This window comes from Trachypithecus francoisi, unplaced genomic scaffold (genome assembly GCF_009764315.1).
Source record: "Trachypithecus francoisi isolate TF-2019V2 unplaced genomic scaffold, Tfra_2.0 Lachesis_group8, whole genome shotgun sequence".
Classification (NCBI taxonomy): domain Eukaryota; kingdom Metazoa; phylum Chordata; class Mammalia; order Primates; family Cercopithecidae; genus Trachypithecus; species Trachypithecus francoisi.
Window position 1 is genome coordinate 28071076 of NW_022681473.1, and position 27640 is coordinate 28098715.

At 36.6% G+C, this 27640-nt stretch overlaps 1 protein-coding gene across 10 annotated transcripts in view; it reads right to left on the reverse strand.

Annotated features, from left to right (window-relative positions):
- Nucleotides 1-5236: 5236 nt before the first annotated feature.
- The window catches only part of IFTAP (intraflagellar transport associated protein), a 60223-nt gene continuing 37819 nt past the window's right edge, over nt 5237-27640 (reverse strand). For 6 of the 10 annotated variants that reach the window (XM_033205027.1, XM_033205029.1, XM_033205026.1 and 3 more), the window contains 3 exons: nt 26417-26482; nt 14153-14293; nt 5256-5509 (listed from right to left, as the gene is read on the reverse strand). In XM_033205027.1, coding sequence (XP_033060918.1) covers nt 5345-5509; nt 14153-14293; nt 26417-26482 — 372 coding nt within the window. In that variant the 3' untranslated portion in view covers nt 5256-5344. Of the gene's footprint in view, nt 5510-14152; nt 14294-26416; nt 26483-27640 lie in introns of all 10 variants that reach the window. The other 4 variants (XM_033205035.1, XM_033205036.1, XM_033205033.1 and 1 more) reach the window with 3 other exon arrangements.

Sequence of the window (27640 nt, forward strand, 5' to 3'; positions counted from 1 at the left end):
TTTGCTAGTTAGGGCAAGGGTAATGGTACAATGGAGACAAAACAATTTCATTCAAATGCTTTAAGGGACTCATTTTCCACTGTCACTTTTGCCATAATATACAATTTCCCCTCAAATAATTCAGGGATCCAAAATTGTCAAGAGGAATGAAGCCAAGACATAGTATACCAACCCTACAGATAGAAATGTTCCACCTGCCATCTTCTCTGCCTAGTTAAGTAATTAACTACTTCACTGAAATGTAGTTCTTTGTAAACACTTAAAAAGGTGGTTTTGTTTCTTCTATTATAAAACTATTTAAGTCCATAAAATGGAGATGTTGTAAAAAATGATGAAGTCTTGGCCAGGTGCAGTGGTTCACACTTGTAATCCCAGCACTTTGGGAGGCCAAAACAGGAGGATCACTTGAGGCCAGGAGTTAGAGACCAGTCTGGGAAACATAGGGAGACCCTGTCTCTATGGGGAAAAAAAAAAAAAAACAGTTTTAAAAATTTCCAGACATGGTGGCTCACACCTGTAGTCCTAGCTATTCAGCAGGCTGAGGTGGGAAGATTGCTTGAGGTCAGGAGTTCAAGGCTGCTATGATTGTGCCACTGAACAACAGCCTGAGTGACAGAACTTTTGTCTCTTAAAAAAAAATAAAGTCTTTTTTATTGAAACTACCAAAATGCTATATATAGAGAACCAAGAGTATCCAATCCTGTGAACAATTATATAACAAGGTTATCTCAAGTCAAAGAGTACACAGATTGCACACTAAGATCTTGTCTTAACCTCACAATTCCTCTCATTTCCACATTGCACTAGTCAAAAATCCTTGCTACTTCTGCTCCCAGATCTCATCAAATCTATGCCCTCCACTTTTACCCACACAAACTATCCTTTGAACTTGTCTCCCTATTGACCTATGTTCATTTTACCTCTCACATTCATGCTGAAGTTATCTTTCTGAAATGTTTGATTGTGTTATTCTTCTCATGAAAACATTAAATAGCTCCATATCAACTAGAGAATAAAGTCTACAGTACACAAGGCCTGCAGAATCTGGCTCCAATCTACATTTCTAATTTCCTCTTCTGCAGTTATCCTGTTTATCCCATAAACTAGAAAACTATGGTTTTACTTTAACCAAGCAATAGTTTGTCACACTCCATTACACCTCTGTGCACTATTCCCTTGGACTGGAATGCTTTTCCCCCTCTACTGCCTCAAAAAATCCTACTAATTATTTACAGCCAAGCTTAAACATCAGCTTCTCTGTAAGGAGTCCCTAGTTCTCCAAAACATAATTTTAAAACTCCAATGTGCTTTGTCCCAGTAGCTCTTGGTATACACCAGTCTCACAACAAAGATTACCCTTGACTACGGTGTTGTCAAATACAAATATGCATGCCACATGTGTAATTTCAGATTTCCTAGTGGTCTCATGATAAAGGAAAAAAGAAATTGGTGAATTTTAATAATATATTTTATTTAACTATTTAATCAAAAATAGTACCATTTCAACATATAGTAATACAAAAAATATAACAAGAAATTCACAATTTTTTCACTACTAATTCTTTGAAATCCAACACATATTTTGTACTTGCAGCATATTTTAAATTCAGACACTAAGCTGTGATAGTTAATACTGAGTGTCAACTTGATTGAAGGATGCAAAGTATCGTTCCTGGGTGTGTCCGTGAGGGTGTTGCCAAAGGAGATTCACATTTGAGTCAGTGAACTGGGAGAGACAGACCCACCCTCAATCTAGATGGGCACCATCTAATCAGCTGCCAGCGTGGCTAGAATAAAGCAGGCAGGAGATGGAAGAGCAGACTTGCTGAGTCATCTGGCCTTCATCTTTCTCCTGTGCTGGGTGCTTCCTGCCCTCAAACACTGGACTCCAAGTTCTTCTGCTTTTGGACTCTTCGACTTACACTAGTGATTTGCCAGGGGCTCTCAGGCCTTCGGCCACAGACTGAAGGGTGTACTGCCAGCTTCCCTACTTTTGAGGTATCGGGACTCTGACTGGCTTCCTTGCTCCTCAGCTTGCAGATGGCCTATTGTGGGACTTCACCTTGTGATCCTATGAGTCAATTCCCCTAATAAGCTTCTATATTTATATATATATATATATATATATATTATATATATATATACATCTTATTAGTTCTGTCCCTCTAGAGGACCCTAATACACTAAGCTGTTTTCCAAAATAACTGATCTGCATTTACATTTCATAAAATTTATAATTGAAAAAGTAGATTCACATACCCAAATTGTTCTAAATGTACTTGAAAGTTTTCTAATAACTGAATCAAATATCATTTATTCTGAATTAAAATAAAAATTAAATAGCTGAAAATCAGTTTCTCAGTCATAATATTGCAAGTACTCTAGTGTACTAAAATGCCGCTAGTGGCTATTACATTGAACAACATAGCTCTATTATAACTATTTGTGTACACATCTCTCTTCCCTACTTAATTGGACCATGTCTAACTTGCCTGTATCCTCCCCACTGCCTAAAGCTTGAACACACAAATGGAGCTTTATGAAAGCTTGTTGAATAAGTAAAAATAAATGTGGAAGTCACTTGACCCTAGGGCAACATGAAATCAAGAGCATTCTTTTGTAAATAACATAAATGGCATTTTTATGAATACTTACACACATTCACACACACACACACACACACATAAGCACAAGTACATGCACACAAGCACAGGCCTGCAGCATTATTCACAATGGCCAAGATATGGAAACAACCTAAATGTTCATTGATGGATGTATAAAGAAAATGTAGTATATACATAAAATGGAATACTACTCAGCCTAAAAAAGGAAATCCTGCTATATGTGACAACATGGGCAAACCTGAAGGGCATTATGCTAAGTGAAATAAGCCAATCACAGAAGGACGAATGCTCCATGTCCACTTACATGAGTTATCTATAGAAGTCAAACTCATAGAAGCAGAAAGGAGGACGGAGGTTGCCATGGTTTAGGGGAAGGGGGAAATGGAGAGTTGCTGTTCAGTGGGTATAGTTTCAATTATACATGAATACATTCCAGAGATCTGCTGTACAATACTGTGCATATAGGTAACAAGATTATATTGTACACTTAAACATTTAAGAGAGTAGAGCTCATGTTAAATGTTCTTACCACAAAAAAAAAAAAAAGAAGAAAGAAAAGAAAAGAAAAAGAAAACTAATAGTGAAAAACAAAACAAAAAAAATGACTCTGGTGTGGGATACTGATAGCAAAGGAGTCTACGACAGGGAGGCACAGTGAGTGTATGAAAACAGTGCTGTCCTCCTCAATTTTTCTGTGAACATAAAACTGCTCTGAAAAACAAAGTGTACTTAAAGAAGAAAAGAAAATCAGTTAAGTTTAAGTACATTCAATTTGTTACTAATTCCTACAATAATAAAAATTACTTGAAACATATTACTCCCCCTTCCTCTGGGCCTTCATCTCTCTTTTCTCCTTCCCTTAATGCATTTATGGGTATGTTACATAATTAGCATTTCATAATGCATTTTTATATTCTCTAGTTGTTTTGCCTTCTCAAGTTGTATTTTAAGCTTCTGGAGATAGAGCTCATTCCTTGTGTTGTGGGAAGTCAGGGACCCCGAACAGAGGGACTAGCTGGAGCCGTGGCAGAGTAACAATTGTGAAGATTTCATGGACATTTATCATTTCCCTAATAATACTCTTATAATTTCTTATGCTGTCTTTACTTCAATCTCTGAACATAAATTGTGAAGATTTCATGGACATTTATCAGTTCCCAAATAATGCTCTCATAATTTCTTATGCCTGTCTTACATCTCTTAATCCTGTTATCTTCGTAAGCTGAGGATCTACCTCACCTCAGGACCACTATTGTACAAATTGATTGTAAAACATGTGTGTTTGAACAATATGAAATCAGTGCACCTTGAAAAAAAAAACAGAATAACAGCGATTTTAGGGAACAAGGGAAGACAACCATAAGGTCTGACTGCCTGCGGGGTCGGGCAGAATACAGCCATATTTTTCTGCTTGCAGAGAGCCTATAAACAAACATGCAAGTAGGGAAGATATAGCTGAATTATTTTCCTAGCAAGGAATATTAATAATTAAGATATTGGGAAAGGAATGCATTCCTGGGGGGATGTCTATATATGGCCGCTCTGGGAGTGTCTGTCTTACGCAGTTGAGATAAGGACTGAAATACGCCCTGGTCTCCTGCAGTACCCTCAGGCTTATTAGGGTGGAGAAAAAATCCTGCCCTGGTAAATCTGAGGTCAGACCGGTTCTCTGCTCTCAAACCCTGTTTTCTGTTGTTTAAGATGTTTATCAAGACAATACATGCACAGCTGAACACAGACCCTTATCAGGAGTTTTTGACTTTGTCCTTTGCCTTGTGATCTTGCTTTACCCTTTGCCTTGTGATCTTTATTGGCCTCAGAAGCATGTGATCTTTGTTCTCCTTTTGCCCTTTGAAGCATGTGATCTTCATGACCTACTCCCTGTTCATACACCCCCTCCCCTTTTGAAATCCTTAATAAAACTTGCTGGTTTTGCGGCTCAGGGGGGCATCATGTTCCTATCGATATGTGATGTCACCCCCAGAGGCCCAGCTGTAAAATTCCTCTCTCTGTACTCTTTCTTTTTGCTTCTCAGCCAGCTGACACTTAGGGAAAATAGAAAGAATCTATGTTGAAATACTGGGGACAGGTTCTCCCAATATCCTTGTATTTTGTAACCATTATCACACATGGTTTAATGGTAATAAAGAAATGCAATCATTTAATGTATGACATATCATCAATTCTCAATGCCTTTTTTCAGTAAAGCCTTTCCCAATCAATTCCAGAAGCCAAATCTCTCAACAACACTCACATTGATAGCACTATCTCTGGACCTACCTAGGATCCAGACCTACTTCATATTAGCAATTTTTCTCTAATGTGCTACAATGTGTTTTCATGTGCAATTGTCCTTTACTCTCAAGGAAGTAGGATCATGTTTCTGACCTTTGGTACAGCACCCCACATCACCTAGTGCAATGCTTTCATCAAAATGGATCCTTCCATAGATGCTGCTTCCTGTTCCCATTTCCCACTCCCATCTCCTCCAACCAGCCACAAGATGCAGCAACAACATGGCAAGAGAGAATTCTGTAAGGGCTGCAATCTCCTTGGCCTTATTGCTCTATATCCCTAATAATAGGTAACTCTGATAAATGAGTGCACATATGTAAATTTCCACAAAGGGAATTATAGTAGGTTTATCTTTTATTCTCATGTTGCTTGAATACAAACAAAATTAAAATAAGCACATACACACAAAAAAATGCCTCTGTGAATCAGTCACAGGGTTCCTCTAAGTCTGGGCTGGTGTTCTTTCTCTTCTGCTTGCATAACTCTTGGATGGTCTCTATCTCTGCAGGACTAAACTTGGAGGTTAGTGTCACATTGTCATAGTCAAATTCTTCATCAAGTGAGAAGGGTTGAACTTCATCTCCAAGTATCTATAAAAGGTAACAAAGGAAGAAAAAACATACACAATCATTGTAAATGAAGATAAAGTTGAGAAAATTAACTCCCTAGTGATATTTAATTAAACCTTTTTTCAGACTTCAGCACTCTCAGCTGATTAAGCTGTTTTTAAGTAAAGGAATAAATTCAATTATTCAGTTTGACCTAATTTAAGCCTCTTAATATGCCCCATTTATACCATGCTGTATCTGAAAGAATATCATTAACCAATGCTGCCCAAGGCAAGAATCAGAAAGTCTCCCTTGCATATACTCATTATACATTTTACCACTTGTAGTGTCAGGACTAGAGAAGCATACAGAAAAACCAACAGTTATATTAAAATGTGAGAAAAATATACACTAAGATTTTTTATCAACCTTAAATAGATTTTCACCATTTGCCAAAAAAGATCTATATTAATAAAACATAATTTTTTAAAGATAAAAGTACACTACATTGAATACACTTCTTCAGATAATACCTATAACTCTTGGCTAATAACAGTAAAACTTGAAACATAGTTTAAATTTAAAAGTCCAGGATCTCTTTTTTCCTGCCAAGAATTTAAAAATATTAGTTTATCTATAAGTAAAGTAGTTACAAAGAAATGTAATAATTTTGAATCTATTCATAATTTGTGAGTTTTAAAGACTTCCTAAAGGAAGGCAGATAAAAAAGCATATTTTCCAATAAACCAAGAATATGCCTTAAATCTCTTGTATCACGCCCTAAAAAGCCTCTCCAAAAACAAATGGTGTGTGAGACAATGAAATCATCCAGTGCTTCTATGTAGCTCTACAATATGTATAGTGATGCTGAAAAAATCGAAAACTATGGTTTATGCAAGAATGAAAAAATGTCCCAAAGCTATAATCAGCTTTAAATATTCCTGCATGGAAGATGATCTCATTGAGTGGCTTATGCAATGTTAGTAAAAATGTAGCATGTAGCTCAGAAGCTATCTGCTGTTACTAAAAGTGAAAGAAAAAATAATGAGTAGTTATCTCCTACCTGTTCTGCAAGTTATGTTTTGAAGTTAGGTGTGCAGTGCTAATAGCAAACGCTCAGCCATTCATCATCCTTTCTTAGTAAAATCAGCAGGAGAACAACTTCTGGAGATGTGCTCATTTCCTCTTTATTAGAAAGGACCTTAGTGCTTTCCTGACAAAACTGCCACTGAGTTTCCATGGTGAGTTTCCACCATGTGCCAGCCCTGATACTAGGAACCACGTGGCATCAGCAGTGATATTCAAACAACCCTACCGGTAGTCACTGTTACCCCTACTTTATAAAGCTCTGAAAGGTTAAGTAACTTGCCCAAAATACAGAGTTAGTAAGGGAGAGAAGCAATATTTGAATCCAGGGTAATCTGCTTCAAATAAAGCCTTAGCTGCTCAACAGAAACACCAGCAAGAATTAACCTTGAAGTTTTCACTAAGCCAAGTCATAGCTCTTTGGAGGGAAGACCTTTTCTAAATAAGATGATCAATTCTCACAGCCTACCATTAGAAAACCGTACCCAAGGCTACGTGTAATACCATGACTAGCTTTTAAAACCCAGCTGTATACAAAAAGCAAATCAGCCCGCAAGGCTGATCAGTCCATTTTGATCACTTTCTGAGATCAAATTTATCATCATCACAGCCAAAGTGACAGTGGGACAGTCTTGCTTAGATGGCTCAAATGCAGAAACACACACACACAATGACACAAGATGTTCATTTCCTGAATGTTAAGTGTTCTTGCTATCTCCAGCTCTACTCAGCAGTAAGTACTGAGACCTGCAGGCTTGGTTGGCCACAACCCCATCTGGAGCCGATTCTAGCTGATCCTGGCAAAGCGTAAGGAGGAGAACCTGTTTCCACCAATATAGTCAGTCTGATGGGAATTTTGCTGCTTTTTCATGCCTGGGTAAAGGCCTTTCATCACATGTCTATTAAGCTTCAAGCTGCCTATACCAGCGTATGTCCCCTATACTAGGTCTTTAAATTCTACCTTGAAACCTCTAAAACTTGCCTACACCTTACTAGCCATCCTTACTAGATGCAGTCACTTTGTCTTCACCCACCTCTCACTTAGGGGGTAGGAATACAATTTCAAATTAGACAGATCCCTTTGCCATGTTAAAATCTCAGTGACACCATACCATGCCCCCAACTCCCTCTACAGAACACAAATAACCTCAGTTCCCGCCTCCCTCCCCTTACCTCTTCACTCAATAAACATCTATTATATAGCAGATTCTGAGAACATAAAGTGATTATAGCAAAATCTGTGTCTACATGGTTTCATAACTTCAAGCAGAAGACAGAAATGTAGGAATGATTTCAGTATCACGTGCTGTGCTCTCCAATACAGGAATGCAAAAAAGGGAAACAGAAGCACAGAGAGGAAAGTGCAGAAGCTTCATTTACTCTTCAATTTTTTTTTTTTTTTTTTTTTTTTTTTTTTTTTTGAGACAGAGACTCCCTCTGTCACCCGGGCTGGAGTGCAGTGGCACAATCTCAGTTCTCTGCAACCTTCGGCCCTCAGGTTCAAGCAATTCTCCTGCCTCAGCCTCCTGAGTTACTGGGACAACTGGCGCATACCACCAGACCTGGCTAATTTTTGTATTTTTAGTAGAGACAGGGTTTCACCACGTTGGCCAGGCAGGTTTCAAACTCCTGGCCTCAAGTGATGCACCCACTGCAGCCTCCCACAGTGCTGGGATTATAGGCATGAGCACCGCACCTGGCCTCTTACTCTTGATTGAGTTTTGCCACTCTCCAGAAAATCCCACTTGCCTCCCCACACATCACTTCACTTATTACCTACCTCATCCTAGCAACCCAGATAAAGTACGTCCTGTATTTTGGACTTACTTCTAAACTTTGATCAGGGTTCCCATGGCCAAGTTAGTTCTAGATACGGCCCAACCCATTGCCTTCTTAAGATTCTCCCTTCCCTGAGGTCTCAAACTACCCTGTGGCTATAATATCCAGACTTATGGTACTAGAGATATAGAAATGTATTCTTAAATGGAAACATCTTATTTTCCTTTAAGTTTTTTTAAAATACATTTACATTGTTCTCTGTTATGGACGATGATTCTCTTCATCAGTCACTTGGTACTAACCATAACAATAACATGGAATAAAGTTTTCAGCAAGTCAGTAAAGATAATGTCAACACAAAGATTATTCATTTATAATATCCTTCAATGTATAAAAATATACTTAAAATATAAATTTCTTCACTAAGAAATTAAGGGTTATTAACAGCAGCTATTGTTAGATTTTCTAGGCAATCAGTTAGATACTGAGATATTAAAGCAATAAATAAAGAATAGTAATAATGTCACATTTGCAATGCCAAAACATGACATTCAGGACACTCTGAACCATTTTCGGGATATACTGTAATGTGGCCAGTACATCATGTCAGAGGAATAGCCTCCTGCAATCATTCAGATATTGTACATTCTTTCCACAGACTCTACATTCCTATTAAATTCTAGTCACTGTGTTAGGTGCTGGGGATACAAAGATGAAGACCTATGTGAAATCACAAACAAATGAGATGAACTCATAAATCATTAGAGTAAAATGTGGTAAGAACAGGGTGATGGGAACACAGAAGGAATACCTGACCCAGACTAAGTTGGAGGGGATTGGGAAGGAATCAGAGAAGGCTTCTTGGAAGAGGTGATATCTAAGCCGACTCTTAAAGGGTAAACATTAGTTTACAAGTTGACAGAGAAGAGCTTTGCTGATGGGGAGTTTCCATGAGCAGACCATGGAAATAAGATGCAGAATTTCACATTTGTGAATCTGAAAGTAGGTCAGCATTGTCAGAGCACAAAGTGTAAGCTGGAAAGTGGCAAGAGACAAATATGGTGCCAAATCATCCTAGAGATGATGAAAAGTCACTGAAGAATTTTTTGAAGGCAGGGAAGACACTCCTTCATCCATTTAATTTTTATTAAGCACCTACAGTGAGACAGGTGCTGGAGTTAAAAAAAAAAAATGCCCTGCCCTATTGGAAATTATATGAGACAGATCACTATGAAGGTTAAACAGAAGGTAGATTTGAGTGGGATAAGCCTGGAGCCAGAAGAGTACTCAAGAACCTGCTAGAGCAGTTCAATAAGACATCAGGAGAAGAGGGGACTAGTAGCAGAGACTTGAAAAATCCGTAGAAAGTGAAATTGGCAGCACTCGATAAGTGACTGAATATGGAAATGTAAGAAAAGGAAGAATGCAGAAAGGGAAGCAAGTAAAGCACAGTTTAATTTGAATGTACCTGAAGGAATCTAGATGAATTGAATATACAAACCTGAAACTGAAAAAAAAAAAAAAAGGTCTGAAGCTAGAGATGCCAATTTGAAGATGAAGACGGATTCAAGTATGTAGGCTGTGAAGAACTGTATGTTAAGCACCAAACCCTAAGGCACACCAACTCATAAGTGATGGATGGAGAGAAAACCCAAAGGAGTCAGGGAAAACACAATTTGAGAAATACGTAAAGAATCACAGAAGAAAAGTGAAATGAGAACCAATGAAGCAAGAGTGCCAGAGGAAGGTCAATGGTGTCAAACATGGTAGAGAGATCCATTAAAAGGAAGACTGGAAAGTGTCCACTGGATTTGGCAATCATAAAGCAATTGGTGCCTTCATTCTGAAAACATCCAGGCAGGTGACTGGAGCCAAGGATATTTTACAGTATACTGAAGAGTCTAATAACTTTTCAATTCTGGATGAAAAGAGAGAAAAAAGAACAGACAGTAGCCAAAGAGGGGTCCAAGATTAAGGGAAGCTTGTTTTCCTTATTTTGTTTAATTTTGTTAAGGATAGGAAAGACTTAAACCTGTTTACATATTGATGGGAATGAACAAATAGAAAAGAGAGAATGACCCCAACCACGTTATTACTGTATACCAGAAAATCACTCCCATTTAGTGGTGAGGTTTGTTTATTTATTTGTTCATTTAATATACGTTTACTGTATGTCTACTATATGCATGGCACTGAGCTCGGTACTAGTTCTGACTCTGCATGTTAATTACGTAAGCTTATGATGACATGCATGAGTGAATTTAGTCTTCCAAAACAGGAGACACATAAGTAATTCAAAGTGAGCCCAGGTAGGTGCACACTGCAATTCACAAGATATCACTGTGATCTTCTAAATGATAGCTTTGTTTGTTTGTTTGTTTGTTTTCTCGAGATGGAGTCTTGCTCTGCCGCCCAGGCTGGAGTGCAGCTGCGCGATCTCGGCTCACTGCAAGCTCCACCTCCTGGTTCACGCCATTCTCCTGCCTCAGCCTCCCGAGTAGCTGGGACTACTGGCGCCCGCCACCGCGCCTGGCTAATTTTTTTGTATTTTTTTTTAGTAGAGATGGGGTTTCACCATGTTAGCCAGGATGGGACAGCTTTTCAAATACAGAAAGGTTGCATTTCTATGTATATATTTCAGTTATTGGCTGTTGTGGCATACTTTGGAAATTCTCTTCTTTCAAATTCAGTTCGTGTTAGGGTTCAAAGCCAAGGTTTTTAGATTACAAACTGAAATTATGATTTACTTCAGTGAAGACTCTGTGCAATGGAGCACTAAGTCCCCTGTTGCCAAACAAAAAACAACTATGAATTAAGTTATTAACTTGTTATTTTTGCCTAAGGAGCTGAAAGAAATATGTGGATTTCAGGTGTCTAATTTCAAATCTAATTGAAACCTTTTTGTAGCCTCTCACGGAATAAAATTTGTGGAGTATTGGAAAACTTTCAGTCTCCTTAAAGTTGCTCATGTGACTTATTCTAATAGAGGCACCGCTGATGGAGAGATTGTTTTCATTCATAGTACCACATAGGCAAATTAAAGAAAATAGAACTAATGCTTAAATCAATAATGGCAGCATTTAGCTGTAGGCTACCATACAAAGTAATATGGTAAATAAACTGTCTTTATAGGAGAAAACTTTTAGAGTACCATTATGAATTAGACAAACAGGAGAGCTCCTATTAAAATACTACACAAGTTTCTTCTATGACCTCTTCTACAGTTTTCAGGGGGAGGGGGTGGGTATCACAATTTTTTATCCTCCTAGTAACAACTCTCTTTGTTCTGTAGAGCAGCTTCAAACTTCGAAAGTTCATCAAAATGGAGTAACTAAAGCAAGATAATTCTATACACATAATTCTATACACAATTATGCATGTGTGTAGAACCAGTGGTAAAATTAGGGAAAAAATCTGAACCAAAAATTGTTAAATGTTTGAAGTGATGGATATGCTAATTACCCTGATTTGATCATACACATATATATGTACTAAAATATCACACTATACCCCATAAATATATACAATTATTATATGTTAATTTAAAAATAAAAAAACTAAATTAGGTAAAACATTGAGTTGGTCCAATTCATATCAGAAAGTTGATGGATTCTTAATAGGCGATTAAGAGAAAATTAGGAAGGACATCCAGAATATATTTTCAGCTTCTCAGATTGAAATCACACAAAGAAACTATCATCTCTAATCCCAAAATGGTCTTTCATTAAGCCCTTCAGAACCCATTTGCTATAAATTAATGATTATGCTCTTTTACTAGCTCTGGGTGCTTTAAAATAAGATGAATGTTATCAAACCAAGGCAGAGTTGGTACAGTATAGGTTGAGTATCTCTTATCCAAAATGGTTGGGATGAAGTATTTTGGGTTTCAGATTTTGGAATATTTGCAGAACATATACCAGTTGAGCATCCCTAATCCCAAAATCTGAAATCCAAAATGCTCCAATGAGCATTGCCTTTGAGCATCAGGTCGGCACTCAAAAAGTTTCAAATTTTGGAGCATTTTGGATTTTCCCATTAGGAATGTTCAACCTATACTGTGATTCTAGATGGTTGTGAAAAGTTACTCTAAAAAATAGTAATTAGAAATAAAAATTCCCAACCAAGATATTACTTCAGATATTCAAAAAACAGCAAAAGTTATTCATCTGTGGCTTGTATCATTTTGATTCCAACATTTTTAAATGTCCACATTTCTGGTAAGAAATTTATATTCCTCTTAACACACCATCATATATGGGGTCTCAACTTGAATTATACTCTATTTGATAGATTCTGTTTTCATTCATAGTACCACATAGGCAAATTAAAGAAAATAGAAGTAATGCTTAATCATTCAGTTTTTTTAACCCATTAACTAAAATCACTTTGTAACAATTTCAATAATTGTACTAGATTCTATATATTCTCTAATTGTACTGAAATAAAATTGTATTTCTATAAAAGTACTAGGTGCCATGTCTACTGGCTGGTCCAATAACTTGTATGGCCACAAGTGAAGTCAACAGCATGAACAAATCTTAAAAAAAAACTGATTCCTTCTAGAAATAGCCTTATAATTTTAGCTTTTTACAACTCAGAGAGAGCAATCTAAAATTCAAAAAGCATATTGAAAAGTGACTGTCCCTAACAGTTTAGCTGGTAATCAATTTGGGAGTTTATTATAAGCCTGCATGCATCCTGGATACACTTTCATGATGTCAGTGAACAAAAGTACTTATTAGAAAGTGGTAATTTAAAAGTGAAATGTGTGGATTATTTCTGACTGAATGGCTAATTCTATAACAGAATATCTTCTAGTAACAAGACTAGTACCTCATGATTAAATAATCCAAAAAGACCCTAAGGATTTTATTAGAAAGCAATAATAAAGAGCCCTTAACAACTTCTTGTGCCTGATCCTGCTTTGTGTTCCAGTAAGGAGGGTGAGAAAGGTCACTACCAGCGCTAGCAACAGCCTCTATTGTACAAGTTTATTAAGCATATGTAGAAGAGCTGCAAAATGATAGCAAAAGATGACTTACAAGTTGCACATTTGCGAAAGATATGCCATAGATTCCATTTTCATAGCTAGGTGACATTTCTCAGCCTCCCCTGTGGCTAGTAGGAACATGTGACTAAGTGGTCACCAATGACATGTGAGCAGAAATTAAGGACCTTGAGTCCTAAGCCTTGGGGAAACATGCTGTCCCCACGCTCCTCTATTTTGCCCTCCAGGTGTGATGATGACCTGACCTGGAATACGCAGGTGAGGATGATGTCCTAAAATATAATGGACATCCAGAAAGAAGGAACCTGGGTCCCTGATGACCCCCCAAAAAGGAGCCACCTGCTCATTTTAAGGGCTCTATATAGGCTGTTAAATAAGAGAAATAAACATCTATCGCTTTTCAGCCATTGAATTATTATTGGGATTCTCTGTTATAGAAGCCTGGCCTTTCCTTAACTAATTCAAAAGTTTATAGAACCTTATCAATAATAATAAAAACAGCCTGTTCAGACTAAAAAGGGCAAGAAAACTGTCTATCCCTTCTATTGTGTAGTCCTTGGGTAGCACAGATCTGTAGCATGGCATACACTGTAAAGCAAAAATGGTTTCCACATAAAAACATAATTGTGCTATGTGTTTAAAAAGAAATGTATGCATTTGAGATAGATGGCTGTGAGAGGGACCAATTAAGCAACTTGAATTTTATATTTTCCCAAATCTTAGAAAAATACAAAAGTATACAGCACTTCTTTGAAGGGATGAATTACAAAATCAAGGCAGTGTAGAGAATGACTGAATTCCCTGTAGAGTACCTCTTCCGCCTGTTTGTCCATTCTTTTTACAGCGGGCTTTGGCTTCACTTCACAGGTAGGAGGCTGGGCCACAGAAGGGATACAGAGAGGAATGCTGGTGCTTGCAGCCTGCTCCACTTCTCCTGGAAGAAGCAGCAAATCTGTTGGATACAAAACATTTCAATTGAGCCTTTCGCCAAGTTCACAATTTACCTAAATCGTTTAAATGCCCAGAAGTCAAAGAAAATGAAGCAAATATGCTCATGTAAAGTAGGTCCATTTCACAGTGCCTGTCCCCCTTTGGGAACTGGACTCAAAGGTTTGCCCTTTCCTCATAATAGAAGCCATTAGTGCATTTACTTTTATTCTATCATTGCAAACTTACGAGTCCCCCCAAAATGTCTGGAGGAGTACTGTTTTTGGAGTAACCTGACTGTCCCTTTTCCTCTCTACTCAATTTCTACTTTTATATGAAAATAAGGTGGTAAGATGTTACTTTTGCTTCATTTTCCCATATTTTCCTGGAGGGATAAAGAGAAAGAAAATGGAGTGCTGATTTCATCCTGTAACAATATGGCAATATTTCAAAAATATATATTAAAAAACAGTAACGCCAGAAGGAAAGTACTTTAACTTTCAGCAGAAAAAATGAAATACTCTGTCATATTCAGAATGCATGGTCTAATTTTCAACACTTGCAAAGAACAACAGCAATGGGTTTCCTGCGTGTTAAGCACAATCTCAAGAATTCAATAACCAATCTTGGAGTTCTGATTGACCCATTATAAGCGGATATGTCTCCTGATTTTTGCATGTGTGACAGTACATGGATGCATCACAGAAAACTGATGATCTTCCATAGCTTTCTTCAAGGAGGACAAAAAAACAAATAGAAACACAACAGGTTTCCTCCTCAGTCTGTTTTCATAGGACCAGAAGGTCTTGCTAGAACTAGCCAATAACTTGGAGCCGACTCTGGATGATGCTGCCCACTTCTCAAGGATGTTCCTAATTAAGGCACCAATTAAGTTCTCAATGGAAGTGATTAATTAATAACAGGCATGACTTGACTGCTGCAAATGGCAGCATGCATAGGGAGATAATTGAGTAGGTATTGCTGTTCAAAAACTGAAACTTATTTGAAATGAATCTCTCAACACTATAGATATCCCCTTCACACACACAAAAATATAATTACAAAATTCTATGACTCCAGCAACAGAGAAAACAGTCTGGAAATAGAATTGTGGAGGGGAAATGGCAAAGAAGGTAATTCTGCTATGGCTAATTATTGAAATTTTAGACTATGATTTCATTAATTAGCAGAAATAAAAACAATAATAATAGCCAACACTTACATACTCATCATTTTGTATGCTTTAGCTCAGCTAATACTCCCAAAGCTCTATTATTTCCTGTTTTACAGGCAATGAGCTCTAAACACTGACAGCAGCCTCACTCAAGATCCCACAGCTAAAAAGGGCAGAGCTGGGCAGTCTATCTACAGAGCCCATGCTCTTATCCTACAATGCCACATTACAAACTTCTTTTAAATAAGCATTTTCATTACATATTTTATTTTACTGGATCAAATTAAACACTCAAACTCAGAACCAAGAAGTGTCATTACTATAACACATTAGCATGGTTAGGCAACATTAAGTACATTTCCCAAACATTTCATACCCAGAGAAACAACATTTTAAAATTCAATGAGGTTAGTGGGAAGACTGGTTTTCTAATGCACCTATTTATGAGTTCAAAGCCAAACCCTCACTGAGCGTCCTTGTGTAATAGCCCAGGACTGGTACCAATCTGGTGAGGGACCCACCAACAAGGAAAGCAACAAGAGAAAGGCTTGGGCCTCTCAACATGAAAACCATTATCTACCTGACCCACTGGCTGACAGAGCAAACATCAGTTCAAATGTGAAATCAAAATCAATTCTGCTTTCAGGGCTATTTAAAATCGTTGTTCTGGCTGACAGTATTGTGAAGCGAGGAGGATAACTGCAATTTCTTTACTAAAACTTCATTTCTCTAACCTATTTGCCAAGAAAGTAGGATTTTCAACAAAAATGGCTTCTTTCATAATAATTCTACTGCCATGGGAACAATTCTTTCAAAATAACAAGACTCAGTATTCTCCATGTCTTAAATTCTTGTCATTTGTTTCTTCAGAGTAAAAGCGAAATGCACCAATGCATATCTATTAGTGCCTAACATAGCACCTCATACATAGTGAATTCTCAGCAAATACTTGGAGATAGAAAATGAATTTTGTACACCTCAACTTTTAAACTGAACAGCAAGTATCAAGAGTCTGCCTGCCAATAAGATGTTGTGGATGATGTAAAATGAGTATAGCCCTTACCCTCAAAAACTAAACGTTACAGGAATAAGACTTTCATATATAAAATCAAAGAATAATCAAGAAAAAATTGAATGGCTCTAACTCTAAAGATGACAGATTTATAAAAGGGCAAAAACAATAAGAATGAGAAGAGCCTGGCAAGGCATATGTTATAAAGAAAACTACTGCAATCATTTAGCCATTTTACAATCATGGGTGGGTTATATATATATTTATATTCTCTCAGGAGAAAAAAATACTGTATTAACCCATGGTAGGAAATGAAATTTCTGAAGTTCTCTGTATAACCTTCTAAAACAGAAATGCTTTAAGAGACTTAATCTGATCATATTAGTTGTTTCTGTAACAACCAAAGGCTTTGTTTTCATCTTAATGAAATGCCACCATCTTGGCATTATAGAGTCAGGGACACTTTCAAAAATGAATCTTGAGGTTGGACGGCAAGACTGGTTGAAGTATTTTAATCTCTTCTTTCTCAACCATATGTTTAGAAATTCTACTATTTAAAAAGTAGCTCTTCATGCCATTTGTCTCTGTATTTTGTCAATGATCAGAAAGTCAAAGACTACAGCCATGTAATCAGTATTACAAAGTGAGCAATCTACTTGACCTCTGAAATTTTACATACAATAATATTTAATCTGCCTGGCATATTTATAAAATTAACCAATCTGTTCATTTGTTACCACATAAAACGTCCAAAATTTCTTGAAAGTTTGGGCATCCTAATACAAAAAGGATATAGATAAAAAATACTTTAGCCATCCAGGCCACTTCTAAATAGAGCTTCCAGCTATGATAGTCTCGTTCAGTAGTTCTTATTCTTAAAAATTATTGAAGATCCCAAAGAGCTTTTGTTTATATGGGTTATGTCTATCAACACTCACCATATTAGAAATTAAAACTGACAAGTGTTCTAATATTTGTATATTAGAATCATTACAAATAATCAAGTTATGTATTAAAATAAGTATTTTTATTAAAAGTCTATTTTCTAAAAACAGAAAATATTGAGAAGAGAAGCATTATTTTACATTTTTTCAAATCTGTTATAATATCTGGCTGAACAGAAGAAAGTTGGATTCCCTATTTGTTTCTGCATTCAATTTTTGAAATATGCTGTTTTTTAGTTGAAGTAAAGACAATCCAGACTCACACAGATAGGCAGTTGGAAAGGGGAGGAGTATTTTAATAGTCTTTTTATATAGTTGTGGATATTTTTCTTTGATACTACACCACCATCTGAAAAATGATAAAGTTTTTCAAAAGTTATTTTCAATGAGCATTCTGAAAACATGTCAGTGAACTTTTTGTACTGCTACATTAAAATCCATTGGTCTATCTTGCACACTGAATGGATCTTTCTCCTATGTATAATTTTGTAAACATTATTAATTGGTCATTTGGAAAATACTGTTTCACTGTGTTATGTAGATCTTTCAAATTTTGACATATTTCATTATACAGTATAAAAATCACATTAGTTAATATCACCAATTTTGCCAGAGAAGCCTTTAAATATTGAGAAGCTGTCAAGCTCACAGTACTAGATACAAGTTCTCTAAAAATCTAATTTTCACTTGATGCATTGCCAATTTTATCATTGGCAATGAATACCATTAGTTATTAGCCTTGAAGAGACAGGCTCACTTTATTCATTTTTGAGAAATATAGTTTGTCAGTCATTCTTTCAAATAAAAATGGTGATTCATGAAAGAGAAAAATAAACTAGTTCAACACACCACTCAATCACCCAAGTGTTTTTCCACAACCACTGTATTTCAGTATGTAACAGAAGTGCCATATGAACACTTACTATTTTGGCACAAAAATAATTAAAAAGAGGTATACTTAAGAATCAAGATTTAATAAAATTAATAATTTTTACTACATCAATAAATTTTCAATGAAAACTGGCATTTGTTTTTGATTATAAATTTATGACAGTGAAGATGAAAACTGCTAGTATAACTTGGTGCCACAAACTTGATTCAGACTAAGGTGCCAGCATCTTCACCCATCATTGTTTTTCCAACTTCAATGCAAACATCAACACATGACCTGCCAACCTCAGGGTTTCTGAGGGATTCCCAGACCACATCCTCAGGAGTCTGCTGGTCTAGCTAATGTCAGTCCAACCCTCCCACCATCAACAACTAGAAAAGCTAGATAAATTACAAAAATCAACTATTTAAAGGCATTGGAGAAGGATGAGGAACCAAGATTTCAGCCACAGTTCCTAAATATTTGTTGAATAAGAGTCCCTAGTCATTCAGGGGTAGCCTAAAGCTGCTTAAAGTTGCAAATTAAGAAATACCTCTTTTAAAAAAAAAAAAAAAAAAAAAGAGGTAACCAATGTCATCATTTGTATGCACTTGCTCATTAATGGCAATTAATCCCATTAATGGACTAAAAATGACTGGACATTGCTATGGTTAGGATATGGGTTGTTTGGCCTTAGCAAGTCTCATGTTGAAATTTGATCCCCAATGTTGGAGGGTAGGGACTGGAGGGAGGTGCTTGGTTTGAGAGTAGATCCCTCAGGAATGGCTTGGTGCCATTCTCTCCTGAGTGAGTGAGTTTTCGCTGAATTCTCACTCTTAGTTCCCAAGAGAACTGACTGTTGAAAAGAGCCTGGCACCTCTTTCCCTCTCTCTCAGTTCCTCTCTAGTCATGCAGTTTCTGCACATGTGACTACCCTTTGGCTTCCCCAGAAGCACATGCTGGCTCCATGCTTCTTGCACACTCTGAAGAAGCATGAGCCAAATAAATCTCTTTTCTTTACTCAGCCTCAGGTATTCTTTTACAGCAACATAAATGGACTAAGGCAGAAGTACAGCACTGGAGAACCTGAAAATAAAAATCAAACAAGGCTGCCAACCTTTGAGCAGGAATCAGTGCCCATTCTCAAGCAATACAATCAGTCACAGCATAAGTACACCCACTGGCCAAGAGATGTGTGTAAGACAGCATGAATCTCAGAAGTAGATTAAAAAAAAAAAAAAAAGTCTCTTGAGCTACTTGGGCTGGGCCCACTGAGGAAGCATAAAAATAAAGATGAACAGAAAATCTTCCTATTCTAATGGTCTCAGCACAATAACTAATAACTGATCCAAACAATAATCGTGCTGGGTAAAAGTTTGGGCCAGTTTGTCTGAGGCCTGACAGTCACCAGGTTAACTACCTTATCTCAAATTCAAAAAAGGAAGAATAGGTTAACTTGATATCAAATAAATACAGTGCACAAAACTCTGTGGCAGACGCTAACCTCAGAAAACTGCTTAATACCATTGCTTAACAGAACTGGCTCCACTGAAAAACCGTCTTCAATCTTTCCACCTGGGCTGCCAAATGATAAAACAAATATCAGAAAAGAATCATGCTCCTAAATCTTGGAGAATATTTATGAGAGTGAATGGGGTGAACAAATAAAGTCAGTGGTAGAAAAACAATATGCAAACCACTTCCTTGTTGCCCCAGGCAAATCTGTTGCTTAAACAATAACAACAGAATCTAATCAGTAAACCTCCCAGCTGCCAAAATTATACAAGCAACTTGACTATTTAAAATGTCACATTTCCCATCTGATATAAATATTTGCCTTCTGCTCACATTCCTGAAGTGTAATACAAATTAGGCCCAAAATAAAATTCACCTTGGCACAAACTATTTAATTTCTTTTTCCTTTAAATGACCCAGATTGTGCATTATGAAAGTTGTAAAGCCCTGGTGGCCTTTTCAGTAATTAGAATAGATTGCTGAAGCCTAGTTTGACTTTCAGCATAGGCTTCGCACATCATTCTATGTGTGGGAAGGTCTTGACTAGTTCATTCAAGTCTTGGTTCAGCCTCAGTAATCTTTTATACACAAATATAAGAAGGCTGTTATCTGATTTCTGGAAAAATCATATTAGTAAGATGTTTTTATCAATATTTTAAAATAAATCTGCTAATTGAAAAATGCAACTTGAAAAAAATATTTAAAGAAAGCAATGTGAAAATACTGGAGAAGGTAAAAAGGCTAATTTAAAAGATTGACGGGCTGGGCACGAGGACTCATGCCTGTAATCCTAGCACTCGGGGAGGCCGAGGCAGGTGAATTGCCTGAGCCCAGGAGTTCAAGACCGGCCTGGGCAATGCAGTGAAATCGTGTCCCTACTAAAATACAAAAAAATTAGCCGGGCGTGGCGGCATGCACCTGTAATCTCAGCTACTTGGGATGCTGAGGCAAGAGAATTGCTTGAACCTGAGAGGCAGAGGTTGCAGTGAGCTGAGATCATGCCATTGCGCTCCACCCTGGGCGACAGAGTGAGACTCCGTCTCAAAAAACAAAGATTGACATAAGAAAAATCAGATCTGTTGGCTATGTTGGTTTATGTCTATACACAGACTTCTCATATTGGCAAGAAGTGAAAAATTTAAACCATTCACAAAACCACCCAAAACATGTACTTTTGTGCCCTCTTATGAAATTTATTTTATATTGCATATGTATTACATGTAGACTAGAACCATTTGTATCCACGTGTTATCCTCAAATTAATTATATTAATATATATTTTATATTATATATAACATAGATTATATGTTTATATGTTATATATAAACATATAATATATTAACACATTATATATACATAATTATGTTATATTATTAATATTAACTTACTAATAATATTATATTATTATAAAATTATATTTTATTATGTATTATTATTATATTATGTTATTATATATAATATAGGAATTCAGGAATTGAACTCAACTTGCACCAAGTGGACCTAATAGACATCTACAGAACTCTCCACCCCAAATCAACAGAATATACATTCTTCTCAGCACCACATTGTACTTATTCCAAAATTGACCACATAGTTGGAAGTAAAGCACTCCTCAGCAAATGTACAAAAACAGAAATTATAACAAACTGTCTCTCAGACCACAGTGCAATCAAACTAGAACTCAGGACTAAGAAACTCAATCAAAATCGCCCAACTACATGGAAACTGAACAACCTGCTCCTCAATGACTACTGGGTACATAATGAAATGAAGGCAGAAATAAAGATGTTCTTCGAAACCAATGAGAACAAAGATACAACATACCAGAATCTCTGGGACACATTTAAAGCAATGTATAGAGGGAAATTTATAGTACTAAATGCCCACAAGAGAAAGCAGGAAAGATCTAAAATTGACACCCTAATATCACAATTAAAAGAACTAGAGAAGCAAGAGCAAACACATTCAAAAGCTAGCAGAAGGCAAGAAATAACTAAGATCAGAGCAGCACTGAAGGAGAGAGAGACACAAAAATCCTCCAAAAAATCAATGAATCCAGGAGTTGGTTTTTTGAAAAGATCAACAAAATTGATAGACCGCTAGCAAGACTAATAAAGAAGAAAAGAGAGAAGAATCAAATAGATGCAATAAAAAATGATAAAGGGGATATCACCACTGATCCCACAGAAATACAAACTACCATCAGAGAATGCTATAAACACCTCCATGCAAATAAATTAGAAAACTTAGAAGAAATGGATCATTTCCTGGACACTTACACTCTCCCAAGACTAAACCAGGAAGAAGTTGAATCCCTGAATAGACCAATAGCAGGCTCTGAAATTGAGGCAATAATTAATAGCCTACCAACCAAAAAAAGTCCAGGACCAGAAGGATTCACAGCCGAATTCTACCAGAGGAACAAGGAGGAGTTGGTACCATTCCTTCTGAAACTATTCTAATCAATAGAAAAAGAGGGAATCCTCCCTAACTCATTTTACAAGGCCAACATCATCCTGATACCAAAGCCTGGCAGAGATACAAGAAAAAAAGAGAATTTTAGAGCAATATCCCTGATAAACATCGATGCAAAAATCCTCAATAAAATACTGGCAAACCGAACCCAGCAGCACATCAAAAAGCTTATCCACCATGATCAAGTGAGCTTCATCCCTGGGATGCAAGGCTGGTTCAACATACGCAAATCAATAAACGTAATCCAGCATATAAACAGAACCAAAGACAAAAACCACATGATTATCTCAATAGATGCAGAAAAGGCCTTTGACAAAATTCAACAGCCCTTCATGCTAAAAAACTCTCAATAAGTTAGATATTGATGGGATGTATCTCAAAATAATCAGAGCTATTTATGACAAATCCACAACCAATATCATACTGAATGGGCAAAAACTGGAAGCACACCCGTTGACAACTGGCACAAGACAGGGATGCCCTCTCTCACCACTCCTATTCAACATAGTGTTGGAAGTTCTGGCCAGGGCAGTCAGGCAGGAGAAAGAAATAAAGGGTATTCAATTAGGAAAAGAGGAGGTCAAATTGTCCCTGTTTGCAGATGACATGATTGTATATTCAGAAAACCCCATCGTCTCAGCCCAAAATCTCCTTAAGCTGATAAGCAACTTCTGCAAAGTTTCAGGATACAAAATCAGTGTGCAAAAATCACAAGCATTCTTATACACCAATAACAGACAAACAGAGAGCCAAATCATGAATGAACTCCCATTCACAATTGCTTCAAAGAGAATAAAATACCTAGGAATCTAACTTACAAGGGATATGAAGGACCTCTTCAAGGAGAACTACAAACCACTGCTCAGTGAAATAAAAGAGAACACAAACAAATGGAAGAAGATTCCGTGCTCATGGATAGGAAGAATCAGTATCATGAAAATGGCCATACTGCCCAAGGTAATTTATAGATTCAATGCCATCCCCATTAAGCTACCAATGACTTTCTTCACAGAATTGGAAAAAACTACTTTAAAGTTCATATGGAATGAAAAAGAGCCCATATTGCCAGGACAATCCTAAGCCAGAAGAACAAAGCTGGAGGCATCATGCTACCTGACTTCAAACTATACTACAAGGCTACAGTAACCAAAGCAGCATGGTACTGGTACCAAAACAGAGATATAGACCAATAGAACAGAACAGAGCCTTCAGAAATAGTGCCACACATCTACAAATTTCTGATCTTTGACAAACCTGACAAAAACAAGAAATGGGGAAAGGATTCCCTATTTAACAAATGGTGCTGGGGAAACTGGCTAGCCATATGTAGAAAGCTGAAACTGAATTGCTTCCTTACACTTTATACACAAATTAATTCAAGATGGATTAGACTTAAATGTTAGACCTAAAACCATAAAAACCCTAGAAGAAAACCTACACAATACCATTCAGGACATAGGCATGGGCAAAGACTTCATGACTAAAACACCAAAAGCAATGGCAACAAAAGCCAAAATAGACAAATGAGGTCTAATTAAACTAAAGAGCTTCTGCACAGCAAAAGAAACTACCATCAGAGTGCACAGGCAACCTATAGAATGGGAGAAAAATTTTACAATCTATCCATCTGACAAAGGGCTAATATCCAGAAACTACAAAGAACTTAAACAAATTTACAAGAAAAAAACAACCCTATCAAAAAGTGGGTGAAGGATATGAACAGACACTTCTCAAAAGAAGACATTTATGCAGCCAACAGACACATGTGGCGATTCCTCAAGGATCTAGAACTAGAAATACCATTTGACTCAGCCATCCCATTACTAAGTATATACCCAAAGGATTATAAATCATGCTGCTATAAAGACACATGCACACATATGTTTACTGCAGCACTATTCACAATAGCAAATACTTGGAACCAACCCAAATGTCCATCAATGATAGACTGGATTAAGAAAATGTGGCACATATACACCATGGAATACTATGCAGCCATAAAAAAGGATGAGTTCATGTCCTTTGTAGGGACGTGGATGAAGCTGGAAACCATCATTCTCAGCAAACTATCGCAAGGACAGAAAACCAAACACCACATGTTCTCACTCATAGGTGAGAAATGAACAATGAGATCACTTGGACACAGGAAGGGGAACATCACACACAGGGTCCTATTGTGGGGAGGGGGTGGGGGGAGGGATACCATTAGGAGATATACCTAATGTAAATGATGAGTTAATGGGTGCAGCACACCAACATGGCACATGTATACATATGTAACAAACCTGCACGTTGTGCACATGTACCCTAGAACTTAAAGGATAATAATATTATTATTATTTATTATTATGCATTATTATATTAGTATATATTATTATATGCAATGTAATATATTAATATATCAATATTAATGTTGATTATTAATAGTGTATTGATATCAATATAATATCAATATTGTATATTATATATTATATTATATTATAATATTAATATTATTATAATATTAATTATATACATCAGTATATATACCAGTATATATGCCAGTATATATACTTATATTAATTAATATTATATTATAATATAAAATGTTAATTATATTAATAATATAGAATATTAACTGGCAATCTGGGGTGTTGGTTAAAATGCAGATCACCAGATGCCACCAAAGACCTTCTGAATTAGATTCTCTATTGGGAGGGAGATCCAGAAATCTGCATTTTTAACAAGGTTCCCTCTCCCAAATCACCCAAAACCCAAAACAGTGTGCTTCCTCTACAAATGTAGCTTCCTGACAAGTCCTTAGTTCTCCCTTCTAATCCAACTGGAGTCCCTATGCTGCTCTTATAGAAATTCAGAGCCACTCAGCATATTAAAGTTAGAGAACCTCTCCCTAGAGGATGTGATCCCTCTAGACCTCTGATTTCACTTAAACCAAGTAAGTCATTAAAGAATCTGCAACATCTACTGGTTAATAGTGTGTTTGAGAAGCAATCCCTTCATGGAGTAGTGTGATGTTTGAAAGCAGAATAAAAATGTTCATTGCTTCCAATTACCAAAGCCTCTCAAATTCAAGCAGCTGAAGAAGCTAGAGTCGAGGTTTATACAACCAATGTATAGATAGTCACCATCCCCAAACCAACTTTACCCAGTCACTTTAACTTCTGTCTGATTATAAATAAGCCATCCTTCCAACACTAATGACCATAAATCATGTTTATGACTACCTAAAGACAGTAAACAATAGTTAAACATCGACAACCAAACCTCCATGGAAACTGCTCCTTCTGTAAAGTTAGGCATTGACTTTGATATATTCTGGCATATTAAATCAGGAATGAGTGTTTAAAAAAAAAAAAACCTCCTGATTTTGAACATATTTCAAACGTCCTTTGAGAAACAAAGAATATCTATGCCTATCCAGAAATGTTAACTAGAAAGAAAAAAGTTTTCCTCTAAATAAACATCAACAGACTAGCATAAAGTCTTTTTCAATCCAGCCCATGTGGAAAAATGCCTCAGAAGAAACATTTACAATATATCTTTAGTATTAAGGGTTTAATTTACATAATAAATATTTTTAAAAGCAAAAAAAAAATGGATTTTCTTTTATTTTCTTTCAACTAGCTCACTGAAGCCTGCATAGATTTTCTGTCTAGGCTTGGCATGTTATTCTACATGTGGGACGGTCTTGACATTAGTTCACTCAAGTCCACTGAAACTTGGTTCAACCTCAGTAACCTTTAATATCAGGCAAGACAGCCTTATTTTTGTGATCAATTCTGATATTTTTATGATTTTTATGATCAATAGGTATTTCATGTGTCCCTCAAAAATAATCTCAGATTACAAGACTGTACTTCTAAGAAATAAAGAGTTGACTTACAATGGCTCCACTTGAGACAATTACCTAAGAATCCTGTGATGAATTGTTAGTGCAAGGGCACACCTTTATTTCATTTAAGACCAAAGATTTCACAATCTTCAAAAAGCTTTGACCTTTCAGCTGAAATTTTTGTTATTGAAAAAAATAGCTCACAACTTTAGTTTTTCCTATCTTAGGAGAGGTGGAGGTAAGAATTGCCAAAAACAGGAAAGCTGTCTAAAGCCTTATTTGTAGTTTCTAGAAAGAGGTCATATAGAAAGGAAATAGAAAGCATACTCACTCATTTGGGGTTTAGTCTCTTCATCCGTGTCCAAATCTTCTAAATCTAGGAAATTGTCTACCTAGAAAAAAAAGAATTAACATCATTTTAAAGCAGAACAGACCTAAAGAAAAACTGCAATGAAAAGTCAATGAATCCACTCCCACAACACCTAACTGAGCAGCGGAATCCACTTTTCTCATTAACTCTTGAGTCCCAGCTCAAGGCTTTTGTGTTCACTGTGCTTTCCCAAGAGACATCTGAAAGAAGTAGTAAATTTGAAAGCTGGCCTGGATTTTGTAGGCACCATAGTCAGACCTCTGCACTGAATGGGAAAAAAGTAGTCTGAGACTTTTTTAAAAGGGACTTTGTTCCAGATTCTATCCCAGAATGTATACCACCACCATGACAGTCAAAAACAGTGTTTCTGGGTTTTGTTTTCATTTTATTGCTTTTGCCTCTCAAGCAAATGGTGGTGGTGGCTCCGGCTACTGTCATAACAGCAGGCTTTCTTACAGCACCCTGAAGAGCCAGAGAGAAGAAACTAAAGAAAACAGGAGAGAAAAGTTCATTCAAAACAAAATCACAAGAGAGGTGAGCAGGGCAAAAACTCAAGTGTTTTCTCTTTTGAGCAAATAAAACTGAAAATTACTTCAAAGGCAAAAAGCAGGGCAAATGACCTTTACAGACACAATAGCAGCATTTAAATGAAAAACTATTCCACATGGAATACTGCTTTCCACTGCAAGCTGACAATGAGACATTTTAGATTAACAAAATGGTAAGATTTAGACAGGAACTAATTCATCTCAAGTGAATATCAAAGAGTGTAAATAAGAAAATGATCTCACCACTGGCACGAATGAGACCTAGTGAAGGAATAAGGTGGCAATGCCTTTTATGCTCATGACCTAAACATGTGCATAACAAAATACCATAAAATTACAAATTTACATTTAATAATTGTAATTCAAAAGACAGGCTGGGTCTTTCTTCCCTCAGCTCTACCTGTGAGACCATAGCTATTACATAGGAATTTTAAATGGTACTTCCATTGCTTTTAAGTACATACCTGCAGTTATTATCTGGCATCCAAGAGAAGGCAAAAATTTATCTTCCATATAATAGTTTCACTACTGAATTTTGAAATTCTCTCATATTATATTGTTATTTACTTAGTGGTGTGTGCTAAGGGGGACTAGAGTCATGTTCCTGTATCAAAGCACCCCTTTCATTTATT